Below are 25,810 nucleotides of genomic sequence, written 5' to 3'. Positions count from 1 at the left end.
TAAAATGTGAGGAAAGACCCACAAAGGTGTAAATAAGTAGAAGAAATAGTCATGGCAGGTTCACCTTGATTGAAAAAAACAGCTGAGGTTAGCTTACACCACTTCTGTCCACTGGTTAGCCCCTGAGGGTGCTTTGGGAGATTTGTTATTTTCTTGCCATGTGTAACTGATTAAGTGCAAGGAATTAAAATTGAATGAAGTTCAGTAAGGACAAGCGCAAAGTTCTGCACCTGGGGGGAGGAGCAGCACCATGAGCCAGTACAGGTTAGGGGTTGGCCCGATGGAAAGCAGCTCCATGGAGAAAAAGCTTGGAGTGCTGACAGGCAGAGTTTATCTATGGGACAGCAATATGCCCTGATGGCCAAGAAGGCTAAAGGTATCCTGGGGTGCATTAGGAAGTGTGGCTGTCAGATAGAGGGAGATTGTCCTCCTCCTATATTCTGCCCCAGTTAGACCACATCTGGAATATCGTGTCCAGTTCTGGGCTCTCCAGTTCAAGAGAGACATGGAACTACTGGAAAGAGTCCGAATGAGAGCTATGAGGATGTGTAGGGAACTGGAGCATCTGTCTGACGAGGAAAGGCTGAGAGACCTGGGGCTGTTTAGTCTGGAGAAGAGAAGGCTGTCAGGTGACTGTCAGGAGGATGGAGCCAGACTCTTTTCAATGACACCCAGTAACAGGGCAGGGGGGCAATGATTGTGATCACAGGAAATTCCATCTCAATAGGAGAAAAAAGCCAAGAGGATGGAGCCAGGCTTTTTTCGGTGATGCCTATTCTATTCCTTTCATGAGGATTCTGCATAGGGTAATGGGGCTCTGAACAGGTAGGGGTTGGGTACCTGTGTTTCAAGAGAGCTGCATTAGAATCATACAATAGTCTGGGCTGGAAGTGACCTCCGAAGGTCATCTAGTCCAACCCCCTCAGCAGTCAACAGGGACATCCTCGACTAGAGCAGGCTGCCCAGAGCCCTTTTGAACCTCACTTTCAATATCTCCAGGGATTGGGGCCACAACTGCATCCCTGGGCATCCTGTTTCAGTGTTCCACCACCCCGATAGAAAAGAACTTGCTCCTATCATCCAATATAAATTTACTCTTCTCTATCTAGTTTGAAGCCACTGCCCCTTGTCCTGTCACTGCAGGCCTTTTTAAACAGTCTCTCACCATCCTTGTAGCCCCCTTCAGGTACCGGAAGGCTGTTACTAGGTCTCCCCAGAGCCTTCTCTTCTGAACAACCCCAGCTCCCACAGCCTGTCCTCATAGCAGACATGCTGCAACCCCCTGTTCATTTTTGTGGCCCTCCTCTGGACCCACTCCATTGCTGGGACCCCTTTGAGCACACTGCAGTTTGCAAACCATTTCCTGACCTTACCCTTTGCTGTCTTCATAACAGCTTGGATGCCATTGCTAAAGTGGTTGCAGAAAGCCTGCCTGTTAACCTCATAGTCTGGAGAGCTGGGTGTACAGAACGGCTGTCTGGAGATTGCCCTTCCAAGCCCCTTGGCCAGGCCAAGTATTTTGTACTTAAGACTGCTGTTGCCACAAAACCAGCAGATGTTTGCACGGCAGACAAACAACGCTGATGATAAAGCAAAATGACCTTCTTTTGGAACAAGCTATTTGCAGCACATTCCTGGGGCAATTTCTTTCTTTATTCATTTTTTCCCTTCTCTTTTTTTCCCCCTCCTTTTTCTCTTTTCTTGGACTGTCTCTTCTTAAAACTGATGACTACTCTCTGAGATGTCTGTTGCTAGAGATGATAAAGTTAAAGAGAAGGGCTTACAAACTTTTCCACTAACACCAGTACTACAAATCATTTAATCTACTCCAAGCCTCCTCTTGTTGGCCATATTTTGCTGCAGTAGTTCTAACAATGTTTATTTTCCTGATGTCCCTATGGGAACCCTGGAAGATTCCAAAATGTAATAATTAAAGAATGACAGCCCTTTCCTTCTAACATAAAGTGAGGAAGAGTTTTGTGGTTTAAACAGCTCTGCTGTTGCTTGTTAGCAAGATATTTTTTCCTTGTACTCCAGCCAGGCCTATAACGGTCAAAAAATGTTGAAGTTGAGAACTCCATGTTTGTTTTCAATCAGTTGGTTTTCAAGTTAGAAGGCTTTAAAGGCTTGTTTTAATTTCTTCACTTTGTATTAATATTTGCATTAAATTCACAGACTGCATTGAGTTAGAAGGGACCCTCGAAGGTCATCTTGTCCAGCCCCCTGCAGTCAGCAGGCACACCTTCAACTAGATCAAGCTGTCCAGGGACACATCAAAGCTGATCTTGAATGTCTCCAGGGATGGGGCATCAACCACATCCCTGGGCAACCTGTTCCAGTATTTCACCACTCATTGTGCAGAGCTTCCTCCTGATGTCCAACCTAAATCTCCCCTGCTTTTGTTTCAAACAGTTGCCCCTTGTCCTATCACCATAAGCCTTTCTGAACAGTTCCTCCCCAGCCTTCCTTGTAGGTCCCCTTCAGATACTGAAGTGTAACTTTAAGGTCTCCTTGGAGCATTCTCTTCTCCATGCTGAACAACCCCAAATCTCTCAGCCTTTCTTCATAAGAAGGTCTACAGCAAAGCTGGGAAAGGACTCCTTACGCTGAAACAGATTGCCAAGGGTTGGTCATGGATACCCCATGCCTGGAAGTGTTTAAGGCCAGGCTGGATGAGGCCTTGAGCAACCTGCTCTAGTGGGAGGTGTCCCTGCTGACTGCAGGGGGGTTGGAAGGTCTTTACACTCCCTTCCCTCCTCAAGCAATGTATGAAGCTATAAACCAGTACTTTCCTGAGTAGTAGGCAATAGGCTATTGGACAAGGATTTTTTAGTGCCTTGAAGGAGTGTGTTTTAACGTTGACTGGACCTTAGGAGGGTAGTGAGACTGTGGAATAGGTTGCTCAGAGAGGTTATGGATGTCTCCTCCCTAGAGATTTTCAAGGCCAGGTTGGATGAGGCCTTGGGCAACAAATCTGGTTGAGAGGTGTCCCTGTTCATGGCAGGGGGGTTGGAGTAGATGACCTCTGTGGTCCCTTCCTACCTAAGACTTTGATGAAAACCACTTATTTAAAAAAAAATAAATATAAACATAATAATTATTAAATTAGGCAACCAGCAACAGAACAAGGGGCACAGTCTCAAGTTGTGTCTAGGGAGGTCTAGGCTGGATTTTAGGAGGAAGTTGTTGCCAGAGAGAGTGATTGGCATTGGAATGGGCTGCCCAGGGAGGTGGTGGAGTCACCATGCCTGGAAGTGTTGAAGGAAAGCCTGGATAAGGCACTTAGTGCCATGGTCTAGTTGACTGGACAGGGCTGGGTGCTAGGTTGGACTGGATGATTTTGGAGGTCTCTTCCAACCTGGCTGATTCTACGATTCTAAAATGGTCATTACTTCAGTGTTTTATTATGTAATGTTCTGGGGTTTGTTCCCCCCTTTCTTTTTTGCTTTTTCTCCCCCCCTCTTTTCTTTTCTTGCAAGAGCAAGCATACTTCATAAACTTCTTCTCACAGCAGTTTTGGCTTCGTTCTTACTGGGCCTTATTTCTACCTTTAAACTTCATGATACTATGTTTTGGGAGTCAAAGTATGTAAGGAACAGAGTGTGTTGTTTTTAGAGCTCCGATTACATCTATTTCATGTTAGTGTTACCTCTTTTGGGTGTTTTTTTCTGTTTTGGCTTTGATTCACTTTTGAGGTTGTTTTCTTTTTTTTAACGACTGATATTTTCCTTTGTTTCAGCCAAACCTTTCACATCTAAGGTGAAACAGATGCGACTACATAAAGAAGATTTTGAAATCCTGAAGGTGATTGGTCGAGGAGCCTTTGGGGAGGTATGTGCGTGAGGGAGGTGGAGAGAAGGCTTTGAATAATGCCCTTGCAGATCTGCAGCACTCAAGAGAGGCAGTTAATAGCAATATACTGATGTCCAGGTCTCCACATTATTCAGGTGTAACAGATAGCATAGGCCACCTAATATTTAATGCAAATGCATTTTGGATTGGTGCATTCTTTGACAGCTCTTCTTCAGTCTCTGTTAAATTTTGAGAGATGCAGGTTCACATGCCTTAAAAGACCACATGTCAACTGTCTGATAATTCATTTGCTTGACTGTAATCCTTTCCAGTCAGCAGCTGGAGGCCTGCTGGAGGATGATTAAGGGGCTTGATCATCTCTCCTGTGAAGAAAGACTGAGAGATCTGGGGCTGTTTTGTCTGAAGAGAAGGCTGAGAGGGGATCTTATTAATGTCTATAAATAACTGAGGGGTGGGTGTCATCAAGAAGAGGCCATTTTCTTTTCAAAAGTGTGCTGTAGTAGGATAAGCGGCGATGGATTCACAAGGGGCAACTGGAACACAGCAAGCTGCACCCCAACATGAGGAAAACTTTTTTTAACATGAGGGTGCTGAAGCTCTGGATCAGGCTGCCCAGAGAGGTAGTAGAGTCTCATAGGAATCAGAGAATCATTCAGGTTGGGAAAGACCCTCAAGGATCACCAAGTCCAACCAATATCCCTGCTCTGCAAGGTGCACACTAAACCATATCCCCAAGCACCACTTCCAAACAACTTTCCAGCACTTCCAGGACTGGTGACTCAACCACCTCCCTGGGCAGCCCATTCCAATGCCTGACCACTTTGCTGTGAAAAAATGTTTTCTAATATCTATTCTATACCTACTCATCTCTCCTTCTCTGGAGACTTGGATGCATTCTTGTGTGACCTGCCCTAGGTGATCCTGCTTTGGCAGGGGACTTGGATTGGATGATTTCCAGAGGTCACTTCCAACTCCTTCCATTCTATGTTGGTATAAAGACCTAGGTTTATCTAATAGGTTCATCAACTTAAACTTGTGAGAACAAGGAGAAATTTCTGTGTCTGTGCTACTTCATTTCCTAGTTTTGGTGTTTGAATGTTTTTTCCTGTATTCTTCTGAGGAATCCAGTAACTGATAGTTTCTTTGTCAGCTGATCATCTATTGCTATCAAACTTCAGGAATTTTTGCTGCTTCCAGTGAATCCATCTCTAACAGCAAGTTATCAAAGAAGGCTGTTGAGCACTGGGTGATCACCAGGCAGTCATATTATATAGGTAGAGGAAACCTGAATAAATAAGTGTCATCTTTCTGCCCTTTCTTAGTTGTATTATGTGCATATGCTTTGGTCTTCATGTGGGACACTGTGAAGAAAGAGCAACTTCACCTGTAACAGTGGCTTGAATTTTTGATAACCACATGTATTGCAGATGGGGACAGTGTGTGGTGGAGATTCTGCAGAAGGTGCTCCATGCTTGCTGAGAATATGTGTGAACTGAAAGCCAAAGTATAAGAAAAAGCCTTTCTGAGCAAGGTTTTCATTGCTTTTTTAACTGGAAATGTGGGAGTTTTTTTCACAGAATCAGAGGATGTTATAGGTTGGAAGGGACCTTGAAAGATCATTCAGTCCATCCACCCTGCCAGAGCTGGATCACCTAAGGCAGGGGCTCTGGCACCCTCACAGGGAAGAAAGCTTTTCTTTATGTACACATGGAACTTCCTCTGCTCCAGCTTGCACCCACTACCCCTTGTCCTGTCATTGGACATCACTGAGCAGAGCCTGGTTGCATCCTCCTGACACTGCCCTTTGCATCATTATCAACATGAATGCGATCACCCCTCAGGCTCCTCTGCTCCAAGCTAAAGAGCCCCAGCTCCCTCAGCCTTTCCTCAGCAGGGAGATATTCCCTTCCCTTCATCACCTTTGTGTCTCTGTGCTGGACTCTTTCAAGCCATTCCCTGAGGTCCTTATTGAGCTGAGCACCCCAGAACTAGACATAGTATTCTGGAGGCAGCCTGACTAGGCTGTATCTTCTCAGTTCTCATTGGTATGAGAGCACCCATTGGATGCTGTATGGCATGTGACACAGAAGAGTTGGAGTGATATTCACTTACATGTTTGCCTTGTGTGAAAATTAGTCCTTATTAATCTGTGGTGATGGGAGACTAGAATTCTCATGGGTAGTAGCTAGGTAGCATGTAGGAACAGGTATTTTTTAAGTAGTGTGTGTCACTGTATACTCTGCCTACATGCAAATACCATTATTGAGTGACTGTAAAAGTAAGAGGAGTGTTTATTTGGCTACTTTACCAGTCATAGTTTTGGTCTGTCTGGAGTACCGCATTGCAATAAAGAAGACTAAAGGCTGAAGTCAGTGATGGGTAATTTGTTTTCACTCTAAAGCTCTGGCACAGAAGTTGTTGTGGTCTCCATTAACATCTGCCTGTCTGCTTGTTGCTGTGGTAGTCGCAGCTGAGTTCAGGCACAGATTGTGTAAGATGCAAGAAAAATCACTGATGTGCGTTCCTTCCTGAGAAGAATCCCATGTGAAACCTGCCTTATACTGAGTCTTTGAGAGAAGTCATTTCTGTCTGCTAAATCAGCATCAAACTTTGCAGCAGCTAAACCACAAAAGTCTTGTGGTTCTTTCTCAGGAAACTTTTTTGGTGGTGAATCAGCCCATGAATAGTGAGAGTGTAACTCTCCCCATCCTCTTCTCTGGGCAGTCTGTGTAATTGATTAGTTCTCCTCTTCTACAAACAGTGTTTCTTTATAATTTCTTACCCCAAAAAGATATATAGGACTATACCTAATTGTCTGAATCTTAAGTAAGGGGGAAGACTGAAGCCCTCTCAGTGAAGGTGTTTGGTTTCTTAAAGTAGGTCTCATCAAATATTTGCAGGAATATGTATTACACTTTCTTACTAAAACTGATTGAACTTCAACTGCTTGAATTAGGCCATTACAGAGACACAAAGGTGATGAAGGGAAGGGAATATCTCCCTGCTGAGGAAAGGCTGAGGGAGCTGGGGCTCTTTAGCTTGGAGCAGAGGAGCCTGAGGGGTGATCGCATTCATGTTGATAATGATGTGAAGGGCAGTGTCAGGAGGATGCAACCAGGCTCTGCTCAGTGATGTCCAATGGCAAGTGCAAGCTGGAGCAGAGGAGGTTCCATGTGTACATAAAGAAAAGCTTTCTTCCCTGTGAGGGTGCTAGAGCCCTAGAGCAGGTTGCCCAGAGAGGCTGTGGAGTCTCCTTTCTGTGGAGATACTCAAAACCTGCCTGGATGTGTTCTTGTGTGACCTGCCCTAGGTGATCCTGCTCTGGCAAGAGAGTTGTCCTGGATGATCTTTTGATGTCCCTTCCAACCCTTAACATTCTGTGGTTCTGCAATTACTTGCTTAAAGGAGACAAGTTTACAGTCCATCAGAAACATTTGCACAAGGAAACAAGTTCTGTATGAAATGCCTGATTTTCTTGTAAAATAACCAGTAAATATTCTAGCAGGGTTGGAGGGAGGAAAAAGTAAAAGACAACTAAAATTTACTGCTTCCTAAGCCACCAGGATCTATATTAAGTTGCAAATTGCTTGTATGGTTCACTAGACTACAGTAGTTTAATGAGACAGGTTAAGAAATATGGAAGAATGTTTGTTTTTTCCCCAGGAAACTATAAAAGAGCTCAAGACTGTTCTGGGTTACTGGGAGGAGTCATTTTTGTCTCCTGAATCAACAGAATGCTGAAATTCTGTAGACTACAGAGTTAGTGCAAGTTTTCTTTGGCACAGTCTCAGGCTTGTTCTTATTTCTATTTTGATGCTCCTCAGTTTCTCCAGTTTGCATAGTCAAGCATTTTGATGTAGACAAAAAGTAAACTACTTACTGCTTGTAACTGAGATTGGTTGTTCCTAATTTGCCTTTCCCCCCCCTTATTCTGCATGCTGCCAGTTTGAGAATTCCTCCTTTTTTGTTAACTTAATGACATGCCCTTCCCCTCTGCGTGCATAAATGTACTTATTTACAGTTTTATGTAAGAGAGCACTGTCTTTAGGAAACACAAATGTGGGGCTTGTGGAGGAGGATTAACCTGGTAAGATTAATAGCCTGGGCATCAAGTGTTTCGTTGTGCTGGCTTCAGGCAGCATGGTTTGAAAACCTTAACTCCAAACAGAGTGACCAAGGACTTGAAGAGTGCTGATGGAAAACATGAAGCAACTGAGTAACAGCTCATATTGATGGCACTGCCTAATACCAAAGTTGAAGGTTCACAGATTGCGTTGGGTTGGAAGGGATCCTCAGAAGTCATCTTGTCCAACTCAGCTGCACTCAGCAGGGACACCTCCAACTAGATCAAGCTGCCCAGGACCAGATTCAGTCTGATCTTGAATGTCTTCAGGGACAGGACCTCAAACACTTCCCTGGGCAACCTATTCCTGTATTTCACCACTCATTGTGCAGAACTTCCTCCTCCTGTCCAGCCCAAATCTCTCCTGTTCCAGTTTCAAACCCTTGCCCCTCATCCTATCACCACAGGTCCTTCTAAACAGTTCCTCCCCAGCCTTTCTGTAGATCCCCTTCAGAAACTGAAATGTAGCTATTAGGCCTCTCCTCCTCTTCTTCAGGCTGAATAACCCCAGCTCCTTCAACCTGTCTCCACAGAGGAGGTGTTCCAGCCCCCTGATGATTTTTATGCCCCTCCTCCAGACCCACTCCAGCAGTTCCATGTCTTGTGTTGAGGGGCCCAGAGCTGGACACAGCACTCCAGAGCAGAGTGGCAGAATCCCCTCCCTTGACCTGCTGGCCACACTTCTTTTGATACAGCCCAGGCTGCCACTGGCCTTCTGAGCTGCAAGTGCCCATTGCTGACTCCAGTCCAGCTTCTCATCCACCAGCACCCCAAGTCCTTCTCTGCAGGGCTGCTCTCCATCTCATCATCCTCCACCCTGGATGGATATTGAGGGTTGCCTCAACCTAGGTGCAGGACCTTGCACTTTGCCTTATGGAACCTCATGAGGCTCTCCTCAGCCCACCCCTCCAGCCTGTCCAGGTGCCTCTGGATGGCACTCACCCCATCCTTCAGTCTTATCAACTGCACCACTCAGCATCACTCTACTCAGTTCATTCTGTTGATTGGCTAGGGCTGGGTGCTAGGTTGGACTGGATGATCTTGGAGGTCTCTTCCAACCTGGTTGATTCTATGATTCAATGATTCTATGTTACTGCTTTAAAAAGGAGTGTAGTGCTTCTTACACAAACAAATGTGATGTCAAGTTGGTGACATCTTGGAGGTGATGAACTTTGTAGCTCTGAGAACTAGTTAGTTACTCCTAAATGTTGGCATCCGGTTGTGAACAGTAACATTCCCTCTCCCTGGAGGGCTGACTACATTCTGCATAAGTGTTGTGGAGGCAGGGAATTCATGTGGCTGAGTTGGGAATTTTATAGAAAAACAGAGTTGGTTTATTTTCCCCAAACCCACCGCCAAAACTAGATACAGGAATTGGTTTAGTTTTAATTAGCAGATTCAGTTAGGTTGAGAAGAGCTGCAGGATACCATAGGTAATTAGTGACTGTTTTGGAAGTCAGAAGTTGGAAAAGGCTAAGGTGTTAAATAATAGGTGAGCCAAAGTTACTGACAGGTGAGTCAGGCAGGCCCAAGAGAAGGGCAGTCCAGATGCTTGTCCCCTCGCTCTCTGTCAGAGGCCATGGGAGGGTCGTTAAGGCCAGTTCTAGCCTTGAGAATTGTGATAAAGGGTTGGACTTGATGATCTATGAGGTCTCTTCCAACCTTGTTGATACTGTGTGATATTGAGCCTGCATAAAGGGTGCTTAAGGTGGGAAGCCATTCTTCAGAGGCCAGGGGCTCCTGCAGAGTCTATCCAGGCTGGGGAGAACTCTAAGGCGGGAAATCCCCCTTGAGTGCTGTGTCCAGTTCTGGGCCACTCAATTGAAGAGAGATGTTGAGGTGCTGGAAGGTGTCCAGAGAAGGGTGACAAATCTGGTGAGGGGCCTGGAACACAAACCCTCTGAGGAGAGGCTGAGGGAGCTGGGGGTGTGCAGCCTGCAGAAGAGGAGGCTCAGGGGGGACCTCATTGCTGTCTACAACTACCTGAAGGGAGGCTGCAGCCAGGTGGGGTTGGCCTCTTTTGCCAGGCAACCAGCACCAGAACAAGGGGACACAGTCTCAAGTTGTGCCAGGGGAGGTCTAGGCTGGATGTTAGGAGGAAGTTGTTGTCAGGGAGAGTGATTGGCATTGGAATGGGCTGCCCAGGGAGGTGGTGGAGTCACCATCCCTGGAGGTGTTCAAGCAAAGCCTGGCGGGGGCGCTTGGTGCCATGGTCTAGTTGACTGGCTAGGGCTGGGTGCTAGGTTGGACTGGATGATCTTGGCAGTCTCTTCCAACCTGGTTGATGCTATGATTCAATATTTATACCCTTGCTAGACACAGAGCCGAGTTAGCACTGCCTGGGCAGGACGATGCCCAGCGCGGGCGCTGCAGGGCCCCGCCGTGCCGCAGGGCCCCTCGCTGCCCCCTCACGCCTGCAGGGCTTTTCCCGCCTTTTCCTCCCCCACTCGCAGCACGGGCGGAGAGGAGTTCCGTGGGACGCAGGACTGCGGGACAATGAGGCTGCTGCTTCTTAGGCACAGGAAACGTGCAGACACGTAGCACAGAGACGAGTAGCTGCCTTGGGGGCAGAAGGTATCTGACAGCATTCCAGACTGCCCTGCTGTTTGTGGGAAAGATGGAAAGGCGTTGGACAGAGCCCCTGTCCGGCCGAACCGAGATGTTTACATCAGCACATACCGATCATATTTGCTTGGGCCGCTCACAGGAAAATAGAAATTTTAACCCCCCCTCTTCCCCCACCCCAAACTCTGACAGTCCAGTTCTGAGACATTCCAGTAGCGAGGCACTGGAGCACAGCTGGGCAGGAATGGGGACCCTTGCTTCTCTTTGGGCAGTTTGGCTAGGGAAGGGAGAGCAGAGGAACTCTCTGTGTCGTGGGGGCTCGGTGTGCAGAGGGCATTGTCCCCTCATCCTCAGCGCTGCTGAGGCTGCGCCCCGAGTGTTGGGCCCACTTCTGGGCACCTCAGTACAAGAGAGATGTGGAGGTGCTGGGGTGAGTGCAGAGGAGGGAAACAGCTGGAGAAGGGCCTGGAGAATAAATGTGATGAGAAGTGACTGAAGGAGCTGGGGCTGGTTAGTGTGAAACAGAGGAGGCTGAGGGGAGACCTCATTGCTGTCTACCTGAGAGGATGTTGTGGAGGGATTAGTGCTGGTCTCTTCTCACAGGTAATTCCTGATAGAACGAGGGGTAACAGCCCCAGACTGCACCGGGGGGGTTTAGACTGGACATTGGGAAGAATTTTCCACAGGAAGAGTGATCAGGCACTGGAATGAGCTGCTCAGGGAGGTGGTTGAGTCACCAACCCTGGATGTGTTTAAAGGTCGCTTGGACGCAGTGCTTGGGAACATGATTTAGAGGTGAACTTTGCGGGTTCTGGAGTTGGTGATCCTGAGGGTCTTTTCCAACCTGAATAACTCTGTCACTCTGTATATGCCTCATACCTCTGTGTGTTTTATGTCAACACCACCCAGGTCTGTAATTGTGTTTCAAATCCTGTTGCAATTGGCAAACTGCATCAGACTGCTGTGAGCTGAAGTGTCAGGTGTTCCTCTCATGTCCCTGAAATAAACACCTTGGAATTTGCCTTCACACAACACTGACAGATGCCCAGGAAGATGCTGTGATTACAGAAAATGATGATGTTTGAATATAGGATGGGTGAGGAGTGGCTTGAGAGCAGTCTGGAGGAGAAGGACTTGGGGCTTTCTGTGCTGGGCTGCATCCAAAGCAGCTAGAGCAGCAGGACAGGGAGGGGATTCTGCCCCTCTGCTCTTACGCTGCATCCAGCACAAGAAGGACATCAAACTGCTGAAGCAGCTCCAGCAGAGGCTGTGAAGATGATCAGAGGGCTGGAGAACTTCCCCTATGAGGACAGGCTGAGAGAGTTGAAGCTGTTCAGCCTGGGGAAGAGAAGGCTCTGGGGACAACTTCTAAGGTCTAGCAGCCTTCCAGTGCCTGCAAGGGGCCTACAAGAAAGCTGAGAAGAGACTTTTTACAAGGGCTTGTGGTGATAGGATGAAGGGGAATGGATTGAAGCTTGAAGAGGGCAGATTTAGACTGGAGATTAGGAAGAAATTCTTTCCAGTGAGGGTGGTTAGACACTGGAACAGGTTGCCCAGGGAGGTTATCGATGTCCCCTCCCTGGAAATGTTCGAGGCCAGGCTGGATGAGGCTTTAAGCAACCTGGTCTAGTGGGAACTGCCCCTGCCTATGGCAGTGGGGTTGCAACAAAAGGATCTTAAAGGTTCCTTCCAACCCAACCCACTCCATGAATCTATGAAATCTTTTGTGTGGTGGTCTGTGGTGGTTATTGGTATAGAATAACCTGGATGGCTTTCACAGACCAGAACACTGCTGCTGGCTGCACGTAAACACTGCTGGTTATGTCCAAATGAATGCTGTCTAGGAGAGTCCAAATGTAGGCAGCTGTGCAGTCGGTGGATGTCTTTGAATAACCAAGCCTTTTGAAGAACAACACAGCTTTTCACTGTGCTCACTGCAGGCTCGAAATGAAATCCTGGAGCTGGACTTGAAGTGCAAGTGTTATCTGAATGCCTCTGGCTGTCTCTGCTACAGTGGTTAATGGTGGGGAAAACCTGATTTGTGACACTGGGCTGCAGCAGCAGCACTCCAGCCAGCTCTGGCATCAACCTCTTCATTTTTCCCTGTGACACTCACAGAGGTCTTTAGGGCAGAATTGTGCTGTAGCTTCATACCACAGACTGTATCACTCAGTGAGGTCCCTGTCAGCTGGGATATGATACAATTTGAAGGTCGACTAAGTTTCAGTGTTCAGACTTTTTCTTCCTGCCACTTCTCATTAGAAATCAATCCTGATATGGCTTATCAGAGCTTCAGGCTAGTTTTAAAGTGAAAGGAGACTCAAGATTCCAATCTGCATTGTAAGGCATTGCACAGGATTTTTTTTTTCCTAAAGAAAATGCTGAGTATCATGTAGAGGAGAATAGACATTCCTTATGAGTTAAAATAAGATTGTAGACTAGAGAAATAGTCTGGTTTTGCGTTTCAAATCTGAAAGTACACTGAGGGATCCCAAGTCTGCACTTGAACCTTATTTTTTATGCACAAATCTCTGTTTTTAATTTTTTTTTTCATCTCCTCTCCCCAGTTCCCCCTCTGTGACCCCAGAAGGTTGCAGTGTCAAGAGCAGGACCTATGATATGATACTATGATAATGCTGCACATATGGAAAGTGACAGCTGCTTCAGCTATGAATCTGTAGCTAACCAAGAGGCAAACTTTTAGACAGGCTTTTGTTTAGACATCTGAGCATTGGAATGCTTCATCCTGTGATTTTTCTTCCAGTATTCATTAAGCTGCTGCAGCTGATGACAGATTTGAAGATGGTTGAAAGAGGTTTGCATGGCACTTTACTCCAAGTGCCCAATCCCCTATTTCCTTTTCTGTTACCACTATCTTCACACACAGCTGGTTTACTGATGTTGAAAGAGGTGGAAGGAATGTAGGATTCAGCCTCAGTATTTTTTGTTGCTGGCCTGCAGGATGAAGATGCAGTACCCTGTGGGACAACATGTTGGTTTGTAACCAGGTGTACAGAGAAATAAATGTTAACTGCCTGAACTTTAAGGTTTATTGGAAAGGGAAGAGGCAGAGAGGAATAGGTGGAGAACAGTTGTTAAAAGGTACTCGTTACTGAACTGTTCTGGAGTTTGGATGGTGATGTGGTGGTCTGCTCTATTTCTGAGCAGCAGCTCTTACCTGTGAGCATATTCACAGGTAAGAATCAGAGCTTTTCATACCCAGGGAAGCCTAAATTGTGAGAACAGCTTGCTCAGGGAGACAGTTGAGGCCCTGTCCCTGGAGATGCTAAAGGTCAGGCTGGACAAGGCTCTGAACAACTTGATCTAGTGGAGAATGTCCCTGCTCACTGCAGGGGAGTTGGACTGGATGACCTTTGGAGATCCTTTCCAACTCAAACCATTCCGTGACTCTACAATTTCATGTACATTAGGCTTTTTTTTCTGGAGCAAGATCTTACCTGGCAAATAAAGCTGAGCTGCTTTTCAGCTATTCCTGTTGGGTAAATAACTTTCCAACTTTGTTATCCAAACTCTCCACTTTACATAAAAAACTGCCCAGTATCTTTTATCACAACTAAACAAATCTTTAATAGTCTCAGAAAAGGACTCTGCTATATCTGTTAACTTATTATTACCTAGGTCAGAGTAAGGAGGGCTTGTGTTCTCTGGGTTTTGCTGTTGATTTTACAGTTTCCTTTCTTCTGCTCACAGACACAAGAAAGAGCTAACTGAACTTCAGGTGGAGAAGCATGAGCTACTACATTAATATATCTTTGATTAAAATCCGACCTGTTATTGGAAACGAGAGTGAAAGTTGGTTTATGGCTAACCTACAGCCTAAACTGTGCCTCAAATCTGAAAGAAATGAATTACTTTGTTTTAGAAACTACTGTATTGTTGTCTAGTTTGGCAGTTCTGTAATTAGAACTACTACAGAATGTAGGACTGAAGTTCAGGTACATAAAGCATACAGCCAGTGATGGCTTCATAATGGTATGCTAGAGCAAGAAGTGTGATTGTGAGCAGTGCTACAGTCACTTAGAAAAAAATAGAGTGTTTTGGGTTGGAAAGGACCTTAAAGATGATCTAGTTCCAACCTCACTGCCATGAGTAGGCCTTTTGCTAGGCCAGTTTGCTCAAGTTCTCATCCAGTCTGTCTTTGAACACCTCCAGGGAGGGGAAACCCACAAACTCCCTAGGCAACCTGTTGCAGTCTCACCACCCTCACTGTCAAGAATTTCTTCCTAATCTATTCTCAATCTGCCCTCCTCAAGTGTCAATCACTCCCTCTCATCCTATCCCTACAAGCCCTTGTAAGAAGTCCCTTCCTGGCTTTCTTGTAGCCCACTTCAGGTACTGGAGAGTTATTCTAAGGTCTCTCAGGAACCTTCTCTTCTCTAGGCTGGACAGCCCCAGCTCTCTCAGCCTGTCCTCATAGCAGAGTTTCTCCATCCCTCTGATCATCTTCATGGCCTCCTCTGACTTGTGTCAGCATCTCCATGGCCTTCTTATGCTGGGGGCACCAGAAGTAGATGCAGGAGTCCAGATGGGATCTTAACAGAGCAGAGGGGCAGCATCACCTCTGTGTCCTGGTCACACTGATTTGCTGTACATATAGAATAGAGGTGTGATACTTAGTGGAATTTTAAAATAGGCCTGGAACATTTGCAGAGCTGATAACCTGTGCTGTTACTATTTCATGATGTTGTTGATGTGCTATTTTGTGGGTAGTGTCCAGGACAATCAAGAGAGAACCTCCAAACGTGAAAGGTTTCATAAAAATGAAAACAACATGCTTTGTCATCTTTTAACTTCTCATTTTTCTTTTCCAGGTTGCAGTAGTAAAGCTGAAGAATGCAGATAAGGTTTTTGCCATGAAGATACTCAATAAGTGGGAGATGCTGAAGAGAGCTGAAGTAAGACAACAGTAATGTTTTCTTTAATCATGCACCCTCTTACGCTGCTGAATTGTTACTTACAGAATAGAATCATAGAACTGTTTCAGTTGGAAAAGACCTTCAAGATTATCAAATCCAATCATTGAGACCTAGCACCACCATGGCCATTAAACCATCTCCCCAAGTACTGTGTCCACACATTTCTTGAACACCTTCTGAAACAGTGACTTCACCACCTCCCTGGGCAGCCTGTTCCAGTGTCTGACCACTCTAGGAAGAAAGAAATTTTTCCTCACCTCCAACCTAAACCTCCCCTGGCACAATTTCAGGCCATTTCTTCTCATCCTGTTGCTTGTGCTCAGAGAAAAGAAGCTGGTTCCCACCTCACTCTTCCCTCCTTTCTTGGAGCTATGGAGAGCAATGAGGTCTCCCCTCGGCCTCCTCTTCAGACTAAACAACTCCAGTTCTCTAAGCTGCTCCTCATCAGACCTGTTCTCCAGACTCTTTACCAGATCTGTTGCCCTTCTCTGGACCTGCTCCAGCACCTCAGTGTCCCCCTTGTAGTGAGGAGCCCAAAACTGAACCTGTTATTTGAGGTGCAGCCTCACCAGTGCTGAGTGTAAGGGCATGATCACTGCTGTGCTATCAGTGTGATAAAACTTTTGAATTATTCTGAGTGATGTTTCAGAAAAATGCCCATCTGCTAAAATCAGTGATGAAAAGATCCTTGCTAAAACTTGGTTCTCTTCTGTGTGCTGAAACAGATGTGAAAAGCAGCTTTTTACAGATTCACAGGGAATTTAGGGAGTTATGACTTTAACAGCAGTCCTTTATTAAACTAGCAGTATTCCTTGAAGTTGCTCAGATTGCACAGAGTTGGAAGTGACCCACAAAGATCATCTTGTCCAACCTCACTGCACTCAGCAGGGATACCTTCAACTGCTTCAGGCTGCCGAGCTCCACGTGCAGTCTGATCTTGAATGTCTCCAGAGACAGTATGGGCCATTTTTCTTGATGTCCAACCTAAGGCATCTTGCTCCAGTTTCAAACCATTTTTCACTAGTTTGCATTGCCTTGGGTTTCTGCTGTCATGGCCTGTGTCAGGAACTGTGTGGCCAGTAGGACAAGGGAGTTATTCTTTTCCTGTACTCAGCACTGGTCAGGCCACACCTTGACTGCTGTGTCCAGTTCTGGGCTCCTTAGTGCAAGAGAGATGTTGAGGTACTGCAGTGTGTCCAGAAAAAGATGATGAAGCTGGTGAGAGGTCTGGAACACAGCCCTGTGAGGAGAGGCTGAGGGAGCTGGGGGTGTGTAGCCTGGAGAAGAGGAGGCTCAGGGGTGACCTCATTGCTGTCTACAACTACCTGAAGGGAGGTTGTAGCCAAGTGGGGTTGGTCTCTTCTGCCAGGCAAGCAGCACCAGAACAAGGGGACACAGTCTCAAGTTGTGCCGGGGTAGGTCTAGGATGGATGTTAGGAGGAAGTTGTTGTCAGGGAGAGTGATTGGCATTGGAATGGGCTGCCCAGGGAGGTGGTGGAGTTGCCATCCCTGGAGGTGCTCAAGGAAAGACTGGACAAGGTCTTAGTGCCATGGTCTAGTTGACTGAATAGGGCTGGGTGCTAGGTTGGACTGGATGACCTTGGAGGTCTCTTCCAACTTGGTTGATTCTACAATTCTCTGTACAGCTCCATAACATTCTTGAAACTTAGGAAATGCAGCCTACACATAAAGTTTTGTATGTTAATTTTAAACTGAATATGCATCAGACTCTTTAAATTGCTTTGAAACTCTTCATCTCTGCATGCTCAAAGTAAATAATCTGAAAACCAAACTCCTAAGTCAGTCACATACATACAAAATTGTTTGGCCATTGTGTTTTCCTACTTTGGACACTGCATCTGTGTCTCTTCAGAGATTCATAGAATGGTTTAGGTTGGAAGGGATCTTAAATATCATCTAGTTCCAACCTGCCTGCCATGGGCAGGAACACCTTCCACTAGATCAGGTTGCTCGAGACCTCATACAACCTGACCTTGAGCACCTCCATGGAAGGGGCACTCACCTCCTCCTTTGGCAGCCTATTCCAGTGTCTCAGCACCCTCATTGTAAAGAATTTCTTTCTAATCTTCGGTCTCAGTCTGCTCTCCTCAAGCTTCAATCCAGTCCCTCTTGTCCTATCACTACAAGCCCTTGTAAAAAGCCTCTTCCAACTTCTCTGACTGAATTATCTTTAACCTTAATTTTCGTTTGAGATTCCTACTTCATTGCTGCCTTGCTGTTCAGTTGCTTCCAAGTTTATTCTGATGCCTGCATTTATGTTTTAATTTTATCTTGTTAGGAAATTAAATCAATGGGAAACCTTAAAAAAAAAAAAAAAGGAAAAGGTATTCAGGCAAATTAAAGCAAATTTGTGATGTGCACATCCTGTCTCCTTTAATGAAAATGTTATCACATGAAGCAGTATAAATGGTATGCAGGCTGGGGTTACATTTACACAACATAGTTTCCTCTTTATCCAAAAATTTACCCAGCAAGCTGGCAGTAGTCTTGATTCAGAGAGGTTTTTTGCTCCAGGACAGATGTCATTACTCTAAGTTTTAGTGTTTTAGTGAAAAAAGAAAACACCAAGGGAATAAAAAAGCTGCACTCTATTTTTAAATGTACCCTGTTAAAGGCAGTTTGGAAGCTATTTCCATTAAAATACCTTTATAAATAGGTTTGAAAGGTTTTTCACTATGCAAGGTATTAAAAATACTCTTCCCATGGGTCCAGCTGAATTTCTGAAAGTCTGAACTGTTAGCCTACAAAGCATTGCTGCTTCGTTTTTGCATGTATTTGTAACCCATGGGTATACAGTGGAAAGAAAACCATCTGGAATGAAAATGCATTGCAAAGGGTGACTTGCAACAACTAGAACCTGGCATTTTTAAACATGGATGACCACATCTCACTTTGTTACTACAGCTAAGGAAAATGACCTGCTTCAGCAGTGTGCATCTCTTAGCAATGTCTGCACTAATGCTGAAATGCAGAGGAAAATCTGACAGTCCAGAAGTGTTAGACAAGTATTGGTCATTGTGTACAGAAATGCCATAAAGAAGTTCACAGATGTACAAATTGGGTTGGAAGGGACCCTCAAGGGTCAACTTGTACCCCCCCCCCCCCCCCCACTCAACAGGGACACATCCAACTAGATCAGGCTGTCAAGGGCCACATCATTTCTGATCTTGTAGGTGTCCAGGGATGGGCCTCAACCACATCCCTGGGAAACCTGTTCCAATATTTCACCACTCTCATCGTGCAGAACTTCCTCCTGATGTCCAACCTACATCTACCTAGCTTCAGTTTCAAACCATTACACTTCATCCTATCACCACAAGCCCTTCTGAACAGTCCCTCCCCAGCCTTCCTGTAGGGTCCTTCAGACATTAAAGCATAGCTCTAAAGTCTCCCTAGAGCCTCTTCTTCTCTTGGCTGAACAGCCTAAACTCTATCATCCTGTCTTCATAGGAGAGGTGCTCCAGCCCTCTGATCATCTTTGAGGCCCTCCTCTGGACCTGCCCGAACAGGTCCATGTCTCTATTGTGTTGCTGGTCCCATAGCTGGACACAGTACTGCAGGTGAGGTCTCAGCAGAGCAGAGGGCAGAATCCCCTCTCTCCTTCTGCTGCCCACACTTCTTTTGATGCAGCCCAGGCTGCCATTGGCTTTCTGGGCTGCAGATGCCCACTGCTGGCTCATGTCCAGCTTCTCATCCATCAGCACCTCCAGTTTGATCCTATATCCTTATATCAGCTGTACTCCTTGTGGGAGGTGATAGTCTTTTGTAAGAGCAGAAATAGAGTGTGGACTGAAGAGCTTTAGATACGCCAGGTGAAGATTAATGACTGCAAGCTCTGAGAGCAGTTGTACACAGCTGTATGACAATGAAATGATACAGGTTGCAAGGTCTGTGATCTTTTTTGGTATTATAAAAAGTGTTACATTTTCCAAATACTTGCTGCTGTTGAAATCTGAAGAGATGTGATGTAGGACTGGACATGTTACTGATACAAGGAGTACCTGGAAGCGTGTGACAGCTGTTATCCTGAGTGGTGATAATCACGCTTACATGTGTGCCCTGCGGTACCAGATGAGGCTCAGGAGATGCAAGGGAAAACATGCAGCGTGGAAGCAGTCAGCTCTCCTGAAGGTGTTAACTTTGAGCTGTAAGGACATGAGCTACAGATAGCAGTGCCCTGAATTCTTGACTGGTTGAAGGTCATGACAACAATATAGATAAAACCAAAGCACTCAGTAGGCTTTGCTCTGGCAAAGAGTTAGATCAGATGACCTGTGGAGGTTTCTGCCAACAATTCAAGGAGATTGTGCCTAGGGAAGATGAAATGTAATGCTGAAGTAATGGAAGGCATAAACAAAAGGCTTCATAAAAGAAAATGAATTGATCTGTTACATTAATTACAAGAATTACTGCTACAATTGATTTCATTTTTTTATCCCCTCTGAGTCAATGTAAAGCCCATGAACCACTTAGGCTCTTTGGCTGTATCTGCTGTGGTTAGTAGCTGTTGCTGTCAGCTCTGGGCATGCTGCCTGGAGATGGGTGTCTGGAGTGCTCAAGGAATGTGTGGGCTTCTCTGAGAGCATGGCAAAAACAAGTGGAATTATATAAACTGCCGAGTAACTAATCCTGTGATCTGTGTTACAACAAGTACAGAAATTTCACCTCACTTAATCCTTGTGACAGCAAGAACTTGCAGTATCTCTCCCTGAAATGTGTCAGGAGTTTATAAACAAGAAAGGAAAAAAAAGTCACAGGATCACAGGATGTTAGGGGTTGGAAGGGACCTTTGGAGATCATTGGGTCCAACCCCTCTGCCAGAGCAGGACCGTAGAGTCTAGTGCAGATTGCACAGGAATGCATCCAGGGAGGATGCATTGAAAGTCACCAGAGAAGGAGACTCCACAACCTCTCAGGGCATCCTGTTCTAGTGCCTGGTGGCCCTTAAAGTAAAGAAGTTCTTCCTCATGTTGAGATGGAACTTTTCTGCTGTAGTTTACATCCATTGCTCCTTGTCCTGTCACAGGGCACAAGTGAGAAGAGTTTGACCCCTCCTTCTTGACACTCAGCCCTCAGATACTTATAAACATTGATTAGATCCTCTCGAAGTCTTCTCTCCACCAGACCAAAAAGCCCCAAGTCACTCAGCCTCTCCTCAGAGGGCAGTGCTTCAGCCCTCTGTTAGACTCGTTTAAGGAGATCCCTGTCCCTCCTGAACTGGAGAGCCCAAAACTGAAAGCAGTATTCCAGGTGAGGTCTCACCTCCTCAGCTGGAGCACAGCACAGCTGTTCTTCCTTCTGAAGATCATCTTTCTCTTTCTTCCAGTCCCAAGTCCATTTTTCATTTAATAACCTTTGAGAGTATTTGTTGAAGTACCTGTTGACACTTTCTTGGGTTGCACTCATTTATCTCATGCCCTGTTAAATCTGCCATCTTTCTTTTTACTAGCTTGCAGTATTCTTACACACTATGCACCAAATCAAGGCCTGGTGTGGTTGATTTGCTCGGAGGAGGAAGTTTTCTGCTGTGTTCTCACTCCGTATTCTTCTAAAACTCCATTTTACTTTTTTGCTCTCCAGGTCTCACCACCAGCAAAAATCATGCAAGAGTTCTGCTATTTGCATAGTGTTTGGGGGGATGAAATTGAAAAAGGAAAAATAAAAGGTTTTGAAGTCCTTTAAATTTAGCTGTGTGCTAAGGTGAAAGGGACAGAGCATGGTTCATAATGATGAAACATCTTTTAAATAGCAGAGCATGCCTGGAAAGATATCTGTGTCTTCTCTGTCTCTGAGAGCCTGTACAGATTGCATTGGGTTGGAAGGGACCCTCAAAGGTAATCTTGTCCAATCCCTCTGCACTCAGCAGGGACTCCTCCAACTAGATCAGGCTGCCCAGGGACACATCATTTCTGACCTTGAATATGTCCAGGGATGGGGCCTGAACCACATCCCTGAGAAACCTGTTCCAGTATTTCACCACTCTCACTGTGCAGAACTTCCTCCTGATGTCCAACGTACATCTACCCAGCTTCAGTTTCAAAACACTGCCCCTCATCCTATCACCACAAGCCCTTCTGAGCAGTTCTTCCTGTAGGTCCCCTTCAGATACTGAAACACATCTCTAAGGTTTCCTTGCAGGTTTTCAAAAAAAATTATTTTTAAATGTATTTTTATTTTTATTTGCTGAAATTGTGGGGTTGTTCTTGTTAATTTTTTTAAGCAATATTGAAGTTTTATATTTGTTCTTTGATTTGGTTTTGTATTTGTTTACTTTTGGTTTAGTTTTTGAATTAATTTCACCTTTTTTTTCCCCCTTTTTCATTTCTTTTTCCCCTTTTTGCTTTTTCCCTCCTTCTTTTGCTCCTTTTCCTTTTCCCCCCTCTCCTTTCCTTTTCCTTTATGTATTTTTGGTTTTATTTTCCCCAAATGCAGTGTGTTCATAATAACATAGACAACTTGCAAAACATTTCTTTATGTATTTTGCTTAACCCTTGCAATTACTTTTCTCCCCTCCAGACAGCCTGTTTTCGAGAGGAGAGAGATGTGCTAGTGAATGGGGACAACCAGTGGATCACAACATTACATTATGCATTCCAGGATGAAAACTACTTGGTGAGTGTAGCTTTTATGTAACTATGGATGGAAATGCAGATTCCTAGTTGTGGTTCAAGACAGAAGCATGATTCGTGTGCTTGTTAGTTTTGTGTTCTGGACTGCAGAGACCACATGAGGAGCAGTGATTTAGTGCCTAAGGTTTTGAAGGCTGGGGAGTGGTTAGAAACTTTGCAAGTTTTGCTATAAATGTCTCCAGGAATGCAACTTTTTTTTCTGAGCCACTTTGCATTTGTTGATAAACCTGTTGGCATCTTCATGTAATTCATCTCTCCATTACAGAAAAAAATGCGCTTACTAACATAAATTGTCCTTGAGACTTCATTGTCTCTGTGATTAACATTTCTGATTACTGCTGTACAGTTAGAAATTGGCAGCAGTTCTGTTTTGAAGCAGCAGTTCATTTTCATGCAAGCACAGAATATTAGGATTTGGAAGGGACCTCAAAAGATCATCCAGTCCAGCCATCCTGCCAAAGCAGGAACACCTAGGAGAGGTCACATAGAAACATGTCCAGGTGGGTTTTGAATGTCTCCAGAGAAGGAGACTCCACAACCTGTCTGGGCAGCCTGCTTCAGGGCTCTGGCACCCTCATAGTGAAAAAATTTTTCCTTACGTTCATGTGGAACCTCCTCTACTCCACCTTGCACCCATTGCCCCTTGTCCTGTCTTGGGACATTACTGGGCAGAAGCTGGCTTTGTCCTCCTGACACTGCCCCTTGTCCCTTGGTTATGTGTCACTGAAAAGAGTCTGGTCTTTGCTTTTTTTAGGTCTTAGACCCCATAAGATGTTACAAAGCAAGAAAATGTTCTTGCAGAATAGAGGAATACCACTAAATCACACAGAATCACATAACTGTAAGGATTGGAAGTGACCTCAAAGATCATCCAGTTCCAACCCCCTTGCTTTGAGCAGGGACACCTCCCACTAGATCAGGTCTCTCAGACCCTCATCCAGCCTGACCTTAAAAACTTCCAAGGATGGGGCTTCCACCACCTCTTTGGGCAACCTATTCCAGTGTCTCACCTCTGTCAAGGTGAATATTTGACTGTAAGCCATAGATTAAAATGTTTTAAATAGTAAAGCTTATGTAGATTTCAGATATTTTGAAAGACTTGGAAAAAAAAGAAAAGCTAAGGGAAAAAAAAGCCAATTTTCTATTCTACTTTAAATGGAAAAGATTTGTTTCAATTGTGATACATTTTTAGTAATATTTATGCCTGAAAAAGTAAACACTGATATATTTGGGGGTTTATTACCCAGTACTTTGATTTTCATACCATTAGTAAGTTGGAATGTTTTCTTAAACATCCATTATGCAGTCATATTATCCATTTGGGATTTTTTCCCCTCCAATGTGTCCGATAAAATAAATGGAATTCTTGCAGAATTGCAGTGCTTTTTGCAGTTATTGCTTTGTGTTCTGAAATCTATGGATTTTACTGCAGTTTGTATGGAAGCTGGGTCTGTATTTCTGAATCTTACTCCCAGCCAGTTTCAGGCTTTGTTAATGTGGACAGTAAAGGTGATCTCACGTTTTATGTAATTCTGATCTCACTATTAACAGTATTTAAAGAAAATACTGAATATTCTGCAGCAGCCTGCTAGAATTTGTTTTAATCTTGCCAGTTTCCTTCTTTTCACTTAGCATAGGGCAGCTTCTGTTCCTTACCTTTGGCAGCCTGCTAACAGGAGCTGCTTTTGCAGGCTGCCTGGGAAGATGTCAGCAATGCTGTCTTTGCTCAGCTTAGTGTGACTGTAGCACTGGTGCTTTCTATTGAAATATAATGCATCAGAAGTTGCCTTTTTAAAAAATGGATGCTGTTTACCTGAAGTGATGCCTTTGACACTGCCTGCCACAATATTAGCATGGATGAGCTGACAAAGCACACATTAGATAAGTGACAGGGAAGTGGAATGGAAACTTGCTGGGCCCAGAGCGTTGTAGTCAGTGAGACAAAACCCAGCTGGAGGCCAATCAATGCTAAGGTACCCCAGGATTTAATACTGAGGCCACCTGCTTTATTAGGACCTTTGCATCCATTTCTGGTGTCCCTATCATATAAGGGACATCAAACTGCTGGAGCGGGTCCAGCAGAGGCCATGAAGATGATAGAGGGCTGGAGAACCTCCTCTATGGGGACAGGCTGAGACAGTTGGGGTTATTCAGCCCGGAGAAGACAAGGCTCTGGAGAGACCTTAGAGCAGACTTCCAGTACCTGAAGGGGTCTACAAGACATCTGGGAAGGGACTTTTTATAAGGGCTTGTAGTGATGGGATGAGAGGGAATGGATTGAAGCTTGAGGAGGGCAGAGTTAGAGTGGAGATTAGGAAGAAATCTTTCCAGTGAGGATGGTGAGACACTGGAACAGGCTTCTCAGAGAGGTGGTAGGTGCCCCCCTCCATGGAGGCATCAAAGCCTAATTGAATGAGGCCTTTATCAGCCTGTTCTAGTGGAAGGTGTCCCTGTCCATGTCAGGGGAGTTGAAACCAGATGATATTTAAGATCACTTCCAACCTAAACCATGTCATGGATCTATGAGATTCATCTTTAATATTTGTGATTCATTGTACACTGCTATAAGGAGTTGCTGCTTCAAATGCTAGTGTATGCTGCCTTCCTGGAAGCAAAGATTGGAACTCTAGGCAAAAACTTTCAAATGCTGTGTGCTTTAGTGGGAAATTATTCTAATTAGTCTGTGCACAATGATGTTGGAAAGTAGAAATGGATGTTAAATTAGATTGCTTATAATTAGTTTGTTAGTTATAATTAGTTTGAGGTTTTTTTTTCTTTTCCTCATTTGCCCTTCCAGTTCTGTTCCACAATTAAACTAGGAAGATACTAATAATGAGATTCACACTTTTCCCTCTAATTTTGACCATGTCTCAAAGTAGGAGTGATTGACACTCTGTTAGGTTGTGTGGCCACTCAGTGAGACCTGGACAGCTGGGCACAGTTGAACCTAATGGAGTTCAAAGAGGATAAGTACAGAAGCCTGCATCTGGGCAGGAACAACACCATGCACCAGTACAGGCTGACCTGCTGGAAAGTAGTTCTGCAGAGAAGGACTTTGGAGTCCTGGTTGGTAATCTTATCCATGGCACAGCAATGTGCCCTGGTGGCCAAGAAGGCCAAGGGTATCCTGGGGTGCATTAAGCAGAGCGTGGCCAGCAGGTCAGAGGATGTTCTCCTCCCCCTCTACTCATCCCTAGTTAGACCACATCTGGAATGCTGTGTCCATTTCTGGTCTCCTCAGTTCAAGAGGTACAGGGAACTACTGGGGAGAGTACAGTGGAGGCTGTGAGGGTCTAGATCATCTCTCTAATGAGGAAAGGCTGGGACACTTGGGGCTGTTTAGTCTGGAGAAGTCAGAGGGGACCTTATCAATGTCTACAAATACCTGAAGGGTGGCAAAATGAATATGCCAGTTTTTTTTCAGTGGAACCCAGTGATAGGTCAAGCAGAAATGGGTGCAAGCTGGAACACAGGAGGTTCTATGTCACCATGAGGAGAAGTTCTTTACTGTGAGGCTGATGGAGCTCTGGAGCAGGCTGCCCAAATAAGTTGTGGAGCCTCCTCTGGAGACTTTCAAGACCCATCTGGATGCATTCCTGTGTGACCTACTCTAGGTGATCGTGCTCTGGCAGTGGGGTCGGAGTGGATAATTTCCAGAGGTCCCTTCCTGCATTCTGTGATTCATTCTGTCATAATACATTGAAACGGAAGAAGGTTCTGAT

General features: G+C 45.1%; 1 protein-coding gene across 11 annotated transcripts in view; it reads left to right on the top strand.

The window, feature by feature from the left end:
• The window catches only part of CDC42BPA (CDC42 binding protein kinase alpha), a 212,916-nt gene that overhangs the window by 62,543 nt on the left and 124,563 nt on the right, over positions 1-25,810 (top strand). For all 11 annotated transcript variants that reach the window (XM_064164331.1, XM_064164325.1, XM_064164330.1 and 8 more), the window contains exons 3-5: positions 3,740-3,831; positions 15,334-15,417; positions 21,976-22,071. In XM_064164331.1, coding sequence (XP_064020401.1) covers positions 3,740-3,831; positions 15,334-15,417; positions 21,976-22,071 — 272 coding nt within the window. The remainder of the gene's footprint in view (positions 1-3,739; positions 3,832-15,333; positions 15,418-21,975; positions 22,072-25,810) is intronic.

Source organism: Pogoniulus pusillus, chromosome 25 (genome assembly GCF_015220805.1).
Source record: "Pogoniulus pusillus isolate bPogPus1 chromosome 25, bPogPus1.pri, whole genome shotgun sequence".
Taxonomy (NCBI): Eukaryota; Metazoa; Chordata; class Aves; order Piciformes; family Lybiidae; genus Pogoniulus; species Pogoniulus pusillus.
The sequence above is the reverse complement of the archived record's forward strand: the minus strand, read 5'-3'. Positions and strand labels throughout refer to the sequence as shown.